Below are 15319 nucleotides of genomic sequence, written 5' to 3' on the forward strand. Positions count from 1 at the left end.
TGAACGTGTGTGTGTGTGTTTAAATTTCAAGTTAAAATTTCCACCACACTGCTTCTTTCTCGTCTTCATACGCGGCGCGGATGAGCCCATCTAGCGTCATTTGTTTCCCAGTGTAGTTTGAATTACGAATATTCCACAAAAAGTTCGTAGCGTTATGCGGTGCAACGTCACAGAATGAATGTTCAACAGCATTTTTTAAGAGTACAACACGCAGTATGGGTAACGTGAGATGTAAGAAAAGTCTTACTGACACTTTTGAAAATGTAACAAGTATTTGTTAAACGGTGCTGAATTGGGTAGAATTGTACCAACTTTTTCACAAAAGGGGCTGAAAATGCCAGCGTGGTACCAACGGGCCAATGAATGACAAAAAGGGCTGAATTTGGTACAATTGTACCAAGTGTGGCAACACTGGCTTAGACTCCCCACAACAAATAACCCGCTGAGGAGCGCGCTACTGGTGACTGGAGCGCCGCGCGGCACCCAATCTCATTATTTTATGGAGAAACCCTGTATTCTGAAGGAAAGAAACATGAAACAAATTCGAAAATAATACGAAACGGAAAGAGTAAATTTATGGACGGAGTCCATTCTGTTATTTCACCTAATTGCTTGTAGAGTTGTTAACGTTCCATGCCCCCCCACCCCCCCAAAAAAAAAGTTCAGTAAGAAGTTTAATAGTGTTGTCAATAATTATACTGAAAATTTAATTATTTTCTTTCATGAAATTATTATTTGTAATTTATGCATAAATGAAATGTTCAGTTTAGGCTAGCATATTTTATAGCCTGAACATACATTTTATGTGAGAACAGGCCGATGTATAGTATATCCCCAAGTTTTTATTCACTATCTCCAATTGCTTTTATTTCAAACATATTGGGCCTTATGCAGAGTCGTTTTGATGTATGAATAGTGCCATACTAAGGGTTTGACTAACGCATGGTTATCAGAAGTGTATTCAGAATCTCTGATTAGCACGTAGTAGTTGACCAAGTTAATCACATGTGACTAATTAATGTAGAGCACAAGTATCCTGGTTTAACCACAATAAACTTACATTATGAGAGTACAAACGCAATGAATTATGTCTTTCTTTCTACCTATCCTTTCTACCTATCCTTTCACCTCATCGGGTGAATGAACTATGAAGCACCCATGCTAGCCCGGAAGCCCCCCTTAAATACGCCACTGTGACTTACATTATTATTTAAGTGTTTTAAGGGGAATGTTGCTCTGTGGAGACACTGAGTATGAAAATTTAAATTTAAATTTTTGTACATCGCTCTCAATTTGAAGGTTCTCAGATTTTTCACGAATACAAGTTTTTTGGCATCTTCGGGACTAATGAATCCCGATGGAAATTCTTGTATAGTACTGTGCTCGATATTTTGATTTGCGGGAAAGAGTCTGTAAGAAAATATAGCCCGTTACTGGTATGTACTATATAAACGTCCAATGGAATTCTGAAACGTTTCAGGCAGTGGCGGATCTAGAAGTTAAAAACTGGCGGGCAGGCTGTGAACCAGGCTGTGATAGGTATATATCATGAGTTTACTGTAAAGTTCCAAAAAGTATAAATAATAGCGTAAATTATTTTCGTAACTCAAAAAACTGGGGCGACTAGGTCTCTTGGCCCTGAACTAAATCCGCCACTGCTTTAAGGTGGAAATGAAATGTCTACTTTCTCGTAATACGCTGTGTAGGCGAAAGGAGCCGGATGATTAAGAGGCCTCATCCCGGCGAAATTAAAATACCGCTAATTTTATAGTAATTGTGTGATATCTTTAAATAGATAAAAGATAATTGAAATATGGAACAAGAGCGCCCTAGACAATATGATTTTGATTGAGGTACCGTTATCACAACTCATCTAGTGGCTTTCCGTTTCCAGCCGTTTATAAACGCGAAAATAAATGCCGATTTTCAAAATGGCTAGAAATCAAAAGCAGATAAGTGAGTCGTGATAACGGTATCTCATGTAAAATGATATTGTCTAGGGCGCTCTTGTTCCACATTTCAATTATCTTTTATCTATTTGAAGATATCACATAATTACTGTAAAATTAGCGGTATTTTAATTTCGCCGGGATGAGGCCACTTAATAAAGTGAATGTTTGTGAAAGAATCGGTAGGATGAGAATGTGGGAGGAGAATAATAAAATCTTTAAGTTTTACGTCCCACGATTATGCTGGCTAGGCTAAAGGAGACGGCGATAATGAGAAATGAATGAACAAAGTGGGAGGAAGCGGGAGAACCCCGAGGAAACTCACGCACACGGTGTTTGTCCAGCATAAAATTCACTTGGCGCGAGCTGGGATCGAACCAGGGACCAGAGATGAATGCTCTACCACTTAGCCACCGAGGCCCGATGTGGGAGAAGGTTGGAGAACCCAAAGATGCTCTACAGCACACATTCACATAGAAGATCAAACCAAGGATCCATCATACCAGACCTGTGCACTCTTCCACTAAGCTACCATATTCCCTTCTTTAGGGTTAAAGTGGAAATGTCACCAGCTGCTTAAAAATAATAGTATCTACTCTATTTTTTCTGTCACAGAATCTTCCCTTAGAAAATTTCATTTTCCGGAATCTATTGTTTGAAATTCTGCAAACCTTGTATTAATTAGTTATTGATTATTAATTTGATTTTTTTTTCTTTTTGTAGGTTCGACGAAAGGAGACCTGGGAAAAGCTACGTCGAAGGCATTCTGCAAAACGCTCTTCCAGTTTTAGGAAAAATCCCGATGTTTGGGTTCGCCGTGAAAACGTGGAAACGCAGACAAATGAGGATGGATTCATGCCTGGAAGTCCCAGTTCCCCAACCAAGGAAGATTCATCGAGTGGGGCTGACGAAATAGATAGACATCAGAAACAGCCCCAGCAGCAGCGTCGAACGCGTGACCTCACACCTCACAGTGCATCACCAAACAACACAATCAAAGATCTGCCTGGAAGTAACACAGTACCGAAACCGGCTTCGCGACCGCGAATGTCTTCTTTACCGAAACCGAAAGTGAAACCGTTGTTATTACAAGAATCGAGTCCCGCGGGATCTACATCAAGCAATTTCGAAACTACCCCCAGCGAGGAACAAATCCCATCCCTCCCAAGCCCATCGACAGCATCACTAAAAATCCCCACGAGTCCTCTAGTGGGCGATCTCGGAACTAAATCGTCATCAGCACCACTTCTCAAGAACCCAGTACCATCTAGCGGTGAAAATGGGAAGTTATCGCCTGACGATCCTGTGGATAACAAGAAGGTGAGTTTTTTAATCTCCATAAAACATGTTTTCTGTGATTATGGGTTATAAATAACTCAGGATTAACAACTTTTTATGTAATAACTTTGGGAGCATTGAATTTAAAAGCGTGTTTTCATATTTTCATAATACCATTGAAAAAGTAAAATATATTAAAGATTTACATTTTTTGTTACTATTTACAAAAGCCACAATTTAAAATTAACTGTTCTTTTAGAAAAAATAAACGTATGACGTCACAGGTAACTTATAAATATGTTGGTCGATTCTGTGTAGTTTATGATCACTCCAGTTTGCGACCAAGGCAAGTTTTGTTCGTGTAGCGACCAACTTTAACAGAATCATAACATTTCAGAACGAAGAAAAAAATCCGGTTTGTGACCAAACGGTGACTGATTCTTTGAATGAATCTAGAGCAAGAATTTTAGGAATGATTTTTAAAACAATGGATCAAAAGATTGCGGTCTTGGCCAAGAATTTCGGAAATGATATAAAAAGTGCATCGAAACATTGCGATCTTGACCAATAATTAGTTTTTTAGATCAGGGGTCGCAAAATTTTTGAACGGCCCCTAAATCGATTTTTCGTTTTTTTTTTTTTTTTTTTTTTAATGGAATGAGCACATCATACTGAGTTAAGTAATACTTTGCGTTTGGCAACACTATATGTAGTTCTCTAGATACAAGGCCTACAAGAAAATTTTTGCCTCAAATATATCGAATCTTTTGATCCAAAAAGGATTTTTTTTTAATATATGAATAGTCATAAACATAAGAAAGTTGATACTAAAAATTTGCCTTTGTTGATAAATGTCATTCAGTTCAGTATATTATATATAGGTTGAAGCGCGTCGTTGTGTATTCTCTTCCTGCTCCATGTTCGTATCAGTGAAGTGGAAGAATAATTCACACCAGAAATATGTTACAGTTTCCAGCAACCAAAGCCAGAAACCTATTGGAAATGCTGCTGCATTGGACAACGAGGCACATTCGACTCTATCCATATATCCATAATGCACTAACGAACGGACACTTTTTAACTGTGGCTCTATATTCTGTCTATGGTGACTGGAACCAATGGACATGACTGGTCCACTGTCAGTCACGTACTCAGGAATTTAATTCTGGGGAGTTCAAAGATTTTCGGGGAGTCTAAGTTCAATATGAGGATCATCCCTAAAATTACAAAACTAAATTTACAAAACAGTCGGGGATTTTGTGGCGGGTCCGGACTTCCAGGACTCACTCCTTGCGTACCTCCCTGAACACTGTTAATCATTTCATTGTCCATACTTTCTTTAGATATGCGTTCTCTAAATGTAGGATCATATCGAGAAACTGCTTTTTAATGTGAATTCATCTTCCGAGGAATAAGTTCTATCTTTTTGACCTTATACTACTAGCAGATTGCCCGTTCTTCGTACGGGGAGGATACGTTTCATTTTGTATATCAAGTACAAATTGGGGCTGAATCTGGATTTTTTAAAACGGCATCGGAAGGGTCAATGTTCATCTTAGCGACCTCGAAAACTGTGGATTAGACACTAATATCGATCATATATATATCCCCCGTTCCCCTCTCCCAAGTTGTGAGGCTGAATTTGGATTTAAACGCATTGGAAGTGTCACTGTTCATCTAAGCAACCCCGAAAACTATGGGTTCAACACTGATATCGGTTATTTTCGATCATTTTTATATATCATCCTCCCCTAAGTTGCACTGTCCAAGTGAAATGATAAAAAGCATCCCAGGCCCGAACCTTATCTACGTTAAAAATTTGATTGAGATCGGTCTGGAGCTTCAAGAGGTACGAAGTCACATACATAGTGACTTTCAATTTTATATAATAGATTGAAACCGAAAATGATGGATCTTCAACTTCCGGTCTTATTACTGAATTCGTGTAGTTTGGAAATCTATCGTAGTTCCAGGCTTTGAAACGAAACTGATTGTTAATTTCAAAATATTTCAAAATTATTAGCATTTATCGGAAGACAATGTTTGTCCAGAAATGAGATTCCAATCGATAAATTTGTTTGAGCTGAACAAAATGATATGGATGTGAGTGTAAAATTTCATGCGTCGTTTTCGACAAAATCGAAAAATATACAAACCGCTTTAAAAACCTAAAAAACTATACTGTACAAGAACTATGCTACTTATTGAGGCAAAACTGATGTTGAAATATACTCTCCTGATCCTCATTATGACATGATCAAGACAATAGAACATAGAACGGTTAATGCTTTGGGGACTTTTGGCACAGATCTGTACCATGGCGTCGACCTTCGGAGAGCTCTAGTAGACCCTAAAAGTTTTCACACCGGTTCTTTTTTAGTCATTCAAGCTTGCAAGCATCAAAGAACATGTTTCGTGGGCATTTTGAAGTCACGCGTCTGATGCCTGGGGGTAGTGACGTCACAAACATTAAATAAAGAAAAAATGGTAAATCTTAGAGCCTTTTTAAAAAGAATTCCTGACACTTCCCTATTTATCCTGAGATCACGGTTTGTAATGTCGTAATGTTCGTAATGAAGCAAGGTTTCCAACAGTACTATTCAAATTTTTCCCTATTTTGTACCAGAAGCAGGAAAATCGTATCCAAATTGAGATAATGGATTTTTTCAGGAAAAACTTCCCGTTTTGGGAATTTCTCCCCTCAGGTACAAGATAGGGGACATGCGAGTGATACCACTTGAAAACCTAGTCATTCCGAAGAGAACGAGGTAAGATTCATGATTTTAGGATAAATAGGGTTGTCTCAAAAAAATTTCGAATTTCTGAATGTTTCCCCTATTTACTCATTTTTAGACAATTAGTGTAGTAAAGTATCTACAATATTATCACTATTTATTCTAAAATCATGGATCGTACCTCGTTCCCTTTGGAATGAATGACCCTTTACAACGGTGCCATTCCCATATCGGTATCGTATACCTGAGGAAAGAAAATTACCTCCAAAGTGGATTTTTTAAAAGAAAAAATCACTATTTTCCTGTGGGCTCTATGTGTTAACGCTCGTATCTCAAAATCACCTAAAACATACTACATAGTGCCTTATTCCAAAGGAAACGAGGTACGATTCATGACCCTCGGATAAAAAGCGGTGTGTCAGATAATTTTTATATAACATCGTGTTGTATTTTATAATGTAGGATAGGGTGGGATATTCTTTCCATATGGGTAAATAATTTTTCCAGCCCTCAGTTTTCAAGATATGAGATTGATATTTTACACAGATATTACATACACTATGTAGTACCTTTTAGGTTAACACACCTGGCGCTCAGAAAGTTCCAAATTTTAAAAAAGGGATTTTTTTAAAAATCCAATTTTAGGAAATTTTCGTTTTTCAGGTACACGGTACCGACATGCGAGTAGTACCATTCGAAAGGCGGATTCATTCCGGAAAAGACGAGGTACGATTCATGTTCCTACAATGAATAGTCTTTATGCTGTAGCTGATTGAATAAAAATTGACTGAAAATATATTATCCCGGAAAAATTGGTAAATCGGCTAGAGCATCAAGACTATTTTTCTTCGGATCATTCTTCGTACATCATTCTCTTCACAATGAAGCCCTTTTTGGTACCATTCGGATGTTCGTGTCGTGTAACTGAGGGGAAATATTCGCGATAATGAGGACATTTTTTTTTCATTTCCGTTTTTCCCACTTTGGGCGAGAATTTCCCGCCTTAGGTACATAATAGGGAAATTTGACTGGTACAGATGGAAACACTGCTTCATTCCGAACAAAACGAGGTATCAATCATGATCCTACAATAAATAGTTTTGACGCAACAGCTGCTTGAATGAAAGTTTAAAATTTATCTAAAATTTTGGAAGTCTCAAAAAAGTTAACGAGATAGGCTGAAAAATGTTTTTAACTCTTAAGAGTCTTCATCCCGGCGAAATTAAAATACCGCTAATTTTACAGTAATTATGGGATATCTTCAAATAGATAAAAGATAATTGAAATATGGAACAAGAGCGTCCTAGACAATATTTCTTTTGCGTGAGGTACCGTTATCACAAGTCACCTAGTGGCTTTCCGCTTTCAGCTGTTTAGAAACGCGAAAATAAATGCAGATTTTCAAAATGGCTTGAAATCGAAAGCAGATAAGTGAGTCGTGATAACGGTTTCTCATGTAAAATAATATTGTCTAGGGTGCTCTTGTTCCACATTTCGATTATCTTTTATCTATTTGAAGATATCACATAATTACTGTAAAATTAGCGGTATTTTAATTTCGCCGGGATGAAGACTTTTAAGTTAAATTTTTCTTTAACTAAAATATTGTCCAAAAATGAAGTGAAATGAAATCTTTCAGTTTAACGTTAAACGATTATGTCCTTTAGGCTAATGCAGATAATGATTAAGGCAAGTGAATGATAATGGAAGGATTGGTGGAATGAAAAGTGGGAGGAAACGGGAGTACCCCGAGAAAACCCACGGGTACGATGTTGTCCACCACAAACTTACTTGGTCGGGAATCGAACCTGGGGCTCCACGTACCAGAGGTAAGCGTTCTGTCACAGCCACTATGCCTCGAATATTGTCCAAAGATAAGAAATATATCAGTTGATAGGTCACACCCAGCTGAATAAAATAACACTTAAGAGTCTTCATCCCGACAAAATTAAAATACCGCTAATTTTACATTAATTATGTGATATCTTCAAATAGATAAAAGATAATCGAATTGTGAAACAAGAGCTCCCTAGACAATATTATTTTACATGAGAAACCGTTATCACGACTCACTTATCTGCTTTTGATTTCAAGCCATTTTGAAAATCGGCATTTATTTTCGCGGTTCTAAACAGCTGAAAACGGAAAGCCACTAGGTGACTTGTGATAACGGTACCTCACGCAAAATAATAATGTCTAGGGCGCTCTTGTTCCATATTTCAATTATCTTTTATCTATTTCAAGATATCACATAATTGTTGTAAAATTAGCGGTATTTTAATTTCGCCGGGAAGAAGACTCTTAAAGCTAGGTTATCATGCGTAGTCTTCGACAAAATCAAAAAATATTAACTTTTGGTCCATAAAAGTTATCTCGATCGTTGCCGATAATAATGAATAATTTTTATTTTCTTGGAATAAATTTCTGTATATTTACGTACTCCATATGTACCAAAATACACTGATAACTAGCAGATTGTTGTGCATTGTTGTTTCATTTCCTAACAATAGCAAAGCATAGTCACTATTCACTTTCATGTGCTATGGATAGATGGGAACAGTGTGGTCTAGTGGTTACAGCGTTGGACTCACGTCCGCGACCGGTGCTACGCAATTTTCGACGTAAACCCAGCGTCGTGAGGCGAACTGGGGAATCACGTGAATAAAGGACGTGACTGCCGTTAGGTCTAAAAAGCTCCTTAAAAGCCTGTTAGAGACAGAGCGACGCAGCTCATTGACCACGCGTCCGTCGCTAAACTGAACTTGCTTCGATGGGTCGGTAACAGATGGCGTTGGAGCAACTCCAAGTGATTTGGCTTTATTTTACTAATGGCTCACCTAACGTACACAAAATCAAAAGTAAATAAAAGAGAATTCATAAACAGCATTGATCATCACCTAGCTAAATTGGAAATTGTGGGATGAAATTATGACTCATATTTCCGTACTATATCAATCGTCTTAAAAGGGAGTACAAAGTTATATAATAAAGTTTCGGAATTATCAAGTGACCTACTTCTGAAAATGGTAATTCTTCGTTGTTACTATATATTCACAAAAATTCAGAAAGAAGGAGGGAAATGTTGTAGCTCCCTAAGATACGATCACCTACGGAGTGGGAAAGACAAAGGAAATCTCCCATCTAGTGTTTGGTTATTCTACTAAACTAATAACTCTGTGGTCTATAGTACCATAGACTTAATAAAATAGTTTAGTAGAACCATATGGTCTACACTAATAGAACCCTGAGTTTCGATGCCTCATTTGTATAAGCTTTCCATTGGCTTCTGTCCTTAACCAACTGGATCCAGTTTGTACTTTGTATTCCTATTTCTGCCAGATGCACCTTAATATTGTCCTCCCATATGCAAGGGCGCCGATTTCTCTGTAAATTTTTTTTTTTGGGGGGGGGGACTACCAGATGCAGAAGGCATATATAGGGATTTAAACACAAATTGCATTCAAATTATACCAAATATTATATATTCATAAATACAATGCGAGGGGGCCCACATGAGCTTTGGGGGGCCCGGGGCCACTTTGCTTCCCTAGGATCGGCGTCCTTGTCCATATGTACCTAAGTCTTCCTAATGGTCGTTTTCTGATTGGATTTCCAGCTAAAACTTTGAAAGCATTCGTACTTTCTTCCATTCTGGTTACATAACCCGCCGACCTGAGCCTCCTAGACTCGATGATCCTAACAATGTTTGGTAAACGGTATAAATTATGAAATTCCTCGTTATGAAGATTCCACATTCCCGTCGCTCTTGGGTACGAATATTCGCCTCAGGATTTTAGTCTCAAATACTTTCACATATCGTTCTTCCCTCAAAGTAAGCGATCATGTTTCGCAACCATATATTAAATAACCATAATTATCAATCTATAGCATTTTGAGTTCCAAATTCATCGACAAAATTAACGAAGACAAAAGAAACTGAAATCTTTTACTTTAACGTCCCACGATTATGCTCTTTAGACTAAGGAAGACGATGATTAAAGCAAGTGAATGATGATGCAAGAATTGGTAGAATGAAAATGTGCGAGGAAATGGGAGTACTCTGAGAAAACCCACGAACACGATGTTGTCCACCACAAATTTACTTGGCTGGCTCAGTGGCTCAGTGGTAGAGCGTTCACCTCTGGTGCTTGGAGTCCCGGGTTCGATCCCAGCTCGCGCCAAGTGAACTTTGAAGTGGACAAACACCGTGTGCGTGGGTTTTCTCAGGGTTCTCCCGTTTGCTCTCACTTTCTTCATTCCAGCATTTCATTCATTACTCATCATCACTGTCTCCTTTAGCCTAACCTGCATAACCGTGTGACGTAAAACTCAAACTTCGTTCCGTCCCGTAGATGACACACTTAAATTAAAGTTGCATAATTTAAAATAATACTCGAGTAGGTACAAACTATACATCTTCCAAAATTAATTTCAAATGGACAGTGTAGATCACCATAGGGGACGAATTCAAAGAAACAAATGTACAAACATTCAGCTTTATATTTGAGATAAGGGTTTTGTCCCCTTTCCCTAATTCTGAAGTATGCGCATGCGTAAGGGTCCTGGATTTTCAGACTAAAAAAAGGAACACCCAATGAAAATTTAAGCACCGTATTGCATACTCATAATTATACTTTTTTTTTTAATATGAGAATTTGAACAATAATAATACAACACTCACCAAAAGTGAGTGACAGAAAGATGGTTATTCCTGTTAGTTGGGTGCCGATGACTAATTAAAGCAGGATTTTTTAAAATGTCGAATGAACAATATTAACTTCTGTTATGGAGAAAAACCGAAATATTTGGACGTAGTACGATTTCTAGTGTGACATTATGTGAATTTGGGACTAATCTGGCTAAACCTGGATGTTTGGGACCCTATGCATGAAATGAAATGAAATATTTGTTTTACGTCCCACAGTTATGCCGGCTAGGCTAAAGGAGATGGTGATGATGAGAAATGAATGAAATGAGGAAACTGGGATGAAACGGGATGAATCCATGTACACAGCGTTTATCCACCACAAAGTGCGCGAGCTAGGATTGAACCAAGGACCCCATGCACAAGAGATGAACGCTTTTTCACTGAGTCACCGCAGCCCTGGTACCCTGTGCATGCGTATACCCATATCATGTAAGATTTAGTCTTTAAAAACTTCACAGAGGCACGATGGCTGATGGTAGAGAACTCACCTCAGGTGTGTGGGGTCCATGGTTCGATCCCGACCAAATAAGTTTGTATTGGGGAACATCGTGTTCGTGAGTTTTCTCGGCATACTCCCGTTTCCTCCCACTTTCTTATTCCACCAATTCTTCCACCGTTATTCATTTACCTTAAACATCGTCTTCCTTAGTCTAAAGGGCATAATTGTGAGGCTTTAAACTGAAATATTTAATTTTATTTTTAAGAAATCCGCTCAACAACATACGCACATTCCATTCTCATTTTCGCGCTTTTAGAAACAAGTCAATGCCAAAACTCAAAGGAATCGTTGTCGAAAATTAGAGTCTTTTTTCTCTCTCTTTTTTTTTCATGGAGAAATCGTGTTAGTTTGGCTGCTGCAATCAGGACCAATTAGTGTTTCGGAAACTGAACGTTGCGCTGGACGAGTGATTACATCAACGACCGGATGAGAGAAGGCTTTAGAAGGAATCACAACCAATTACCTGAAAAGACTGCCGCGTCTTCCCCTCTAATTAAATGTGACGTTCCTGCAGATGAGCAAAATTCTATTCGATAGCACCAGATGGGACTGTCAGCATGGAACATAAAATTATTAAACGGATGGTAATCGTCTTTTGTGCAATAGAATAAACAAGTTAGATTAGGCTCGTAGCTAGTAGGTGGTCAGGCGGAGGGACTTTAGCACCTCCGTTGTCAACCCTTTTAATCCCCCCCTCAAGAGATTTCAGTTACACGTTTAGACATGCTCAAAACATTAACAAATTCTTACAGCTTATTTTGTTACACAAAGAAAGAAGAAAAATTAAATTCTTACAGCTTATTTTGTTACACAAAGAAAGAAGAAAAATTAAATTCTTACAGCTTATTTTGTTACACAAAGAAAGAAGAAAAATTAAATTCTTACAGCTTATTTTGTTACACAAAGAAAGAAGAAAAATTAAATTCTTACAGCTTATTTTGTTACACAAAGAAAGAAGAAAAATTAAATTCTTACAGCTTATTTTGTTACACAAAGAAAGAAGAAAAATTAAATTCTTACAGCTTATTTTGTTATACAAAGATAGAAGAAAAATTAAATTCTTACAGCTTATTTTGTTACACAAAGAAAGAAGAAAAATTAAATTCTTACAGCTTATTTTGTTATACAAAGATAGAAGAAAAATTAAATTCTTACAGCTTATTTTGTTATACAAAGAAAGAAGAAAAATTAAATTCTTACAGCTTATTTTGTTATACAAAGAAAGAAGAAAAATTAAATTCTTACAGCTTATTTTGTTATACAAAGAAAGAAGAAAAATTAAATTCTTACAGCTTATTTTGTTATACAAAGAAAGAAGAAAAATTAAATTCTTACAGCTTATTTTGTTATACAAAGAAAGAAGAAAAATTAAATTCTTAGAGCTTATTTTGTTATACAAAGAAAGAAGAAAAATAAATTCTTACAGCTTATTTTGTTATACAAAGAAAGAAGGAGAATTAAATTCTTACAGCTTATTTTGTTACACAAAGAAAGAAGGAAAATTAAATTTTTACGGCTTATTTTGTTACACAAAGAAAGAAGAAAAATTAAAGTCTTACAGCTTATTTTGTTACTTAAAGAAAGAAGAAAAATCTTGCGGTGTAACGTTCGACGATTATGCTCTTTAGGCTAAGGGAGACATTGATTAAGGTAAATGAATCATGATGGAAGAATTGAGGAATTAGAGAGTGGGAGGAAATTGGGGTACCCCGAGATGTTGTCCATTAGAAACTTACTGGCCGGGGATCGAACCAGAAACCCCACGCACCAGAGATAAGCGCTTTGCCACTGAGCCACCGTGCCCCTACAAAGAAAAGAGGAAGAAGAAAATGAAATCTGTAACGTCTCATGATTGTGACGTGTAGGATAAAGAAGATGATGATGATGATAATGAATGAAGTGGAGAAACCCGACAAAACCGACGCACAAGTTGTTTGTCCACCTCAAAGCTACGTCGTGGGAAATGGGATTGATCGAACCAGGGACCCTACACATCAAAAGTGTGTGCTTTTCTACTGAATCAGCGTGAATACCCGAAAAATGGAAAAGAAAACAAAGAAAAGGTTCCGACTTGGTTATTGAAAGGAGGAAGTGGAATAGAGAACTAATTTTAAAATTTTACTATCAGCGCCTCATTGTTTCGACGAGCGAAAGCGACATTAATTAATTAAAACGGTAGTTTAAAGTTTGTTCAAGAAAAATAAAATATAACTACCTACATTAGTGCATTGGATCTCATATCCACGAAGAAATAAATATCGACTCAAAAGCAGGAAATTTGAGTTGTTATTCAGACGAAAATCGTTATCTTTGCGAATTTTATCGAATACTGTGAAGCTTAGTTACAATACACTGACTTACCAAAACTCATAAGATACCCTCCTAATATCTACAGAGTGCAGCTATAAGGCGTGAAGAGTAAGTCTGCAAGTCTCTTTCATACTTCCGGTGGTCACTGACACCACACAATCTGTAGAGCGGCAGTCAGTTGCGGCCTGTTCGTGGGTCGAGGATCCGATTCAAGAAGCTTGAGTTCAACGGTACACTCTATGGGATTCCTATCAGGGCCTCAGGGTGGCCAGTTGTCGTTGGACCTCTCTGCTTGCTCTTCCAACGATTTATTGGAGCGACGTGGCGGCGTATTGTCCTGTTGAAAGACTGCAATGTTGTCAAGATGTTGAAAAGCCACAAACGGGTGGAGATGGTCTCCAAGCAGCTGATTATACCGCAGAGCAGCCAACGTGTCTTCCAGAACAACCAGGAGGGGGCATTCCATACCAGGAAAACGCGTCCCATACCATGACTGATACCTCACCACCCTGGGCCACGCCCTACTAGCATGGAGGATCCATCACTTGATGCGATCTGCACCACACACACTACCTCTCATAGGTGCAGTTGATACTGTAACTTGCCGGCCAATATGACGTTATGCAACTGTTGCAGTGTCCGTCCGTGATGATTGGTGGCAAACACACGCCGGAGTGTTCGGTGACGCGGGATTAGCAGTGCCAAATGTGTAGGGCGTGCAGACTCCCATACCCGAGAGCATGCAGATTAGGACGGATTGTGCATTGAGAGACGTTTCTAGCATGGCGAGCGTTGAATTGGACCCTGATTTGTTACACTGCTGCTCTTTGTTGACCATTCGTCCCAGTTGTCGCCGGTCTCGCCATTGAGGGCGGCAGGACGCCCGGCATGATGTCTATTGTGGCCTTCATCCGCCCAATTTCGGTACACCCTGAACAGAGTTGCATGTGGGAAGTCGAAGTCCCGCACAACCTCTGAAATCGGCTGTCAGGCATCCACCACCATGCCTCGTTCGAATGCCGTCAACTTACGATGACGTTGCCTTTGACATGAATCACTCACACAGCCACTTCCCACGTTTCACATACAACTGCAATGCAAACGTCACGAAGCCCTACAGGGGGCAAAGAAAAAACGTGGTAACCAACCGCGAATCAGTGACTTGCTTTCCTATCAGTTTTGCATAGTGACTGTATATTAAACGATAATTATGGTTTCTTAGTTTGAAGGAAGAACACTGAAGGTATCTAAGAATAAAGTTCTGAGGTGAATATTCACATTCAAAAGATACGGAAATGGGGAGTACCGGGAACTTAATAAAGAGGAACTGTAAAATTTATATTGTTTACCAAACATTGTTAGGGTCATCAAGTCAAGTAGGCTCAGGTGGGAAGGTTATGTAGCCAAAATGGAAGAAAGTAGGAACGCTTTCAAAGTTTTAACTGGAATTCAAATCGGAAAGTGACCTCTAAGGAAACCTAGATGCAGATGGGAGGACAATATTAGGATGGATCTCACAGGAATAGGAATATAAAGTAGAAACTGGATCGAGTTGGCTAAGAACAGAAGTCAATGAAAAGCTTTTGTGAATGTGGCATAAACGTGGGACGCAAAACTTCAAAGATTTCATTGATTTCATTTTCAATATTTTAATTGATAGCAACGTGGCAACTGCTGATCAGTGTTGGGTAAGTTACTTGTAAAAATGTAACACGTTACAAGTTACTTTACTTTCTCTTAAAATGTAACGCGTTAGTAACGCGTTACTTGCCCCCCAAAAGTAACTGTTACTTTACTTCGAAAGTAACGCGTTACTAACGCGTTACTTTTAGGTCCGAAA

At 38.2% G+C, this 15319-nt stretch overlaps 1 protein-coding gene across 1 annotated transcript in view; it reads left to right on the forward strand.

Moving 5' to 3' along the window:
• Nucleotides 1-15319, forward strand: part of LOC145676473 (uncharacterized) — a 38884-nt gene that overhangs the window by 14013 nt on the left and 9552 nt on the right. Inside the window, exon 4 of the mRNA XM_081747277.1 lies at nucleotides 2673-3269. Within this exon, the coding sequence (XP_081603403.1) occupies nucleotides 2673-3269 (597 nt within the window). The remainder of the gene's footprint in view (nucleotides 1-2672; nucleotides 3270-15319) is intronic.

Source organism: Thermobia domestica, unplaced genomic scaffold, assembly GCF_964235325.1.
Source record: "Thermobia domestica unplaced genomic scaffold, izTheDome1.hap1.1 HAP1_SCAFFOLD_158, whole genome shotgun sequence".
In the NCBI taxonomy this organism is placed as follows: domain Eukaryota; kingdom Metazoa; phylum Arthropoda; class Insecta; order Zygentoma; family Lepismatidae; genus Thermobia; species Thermobia domestica.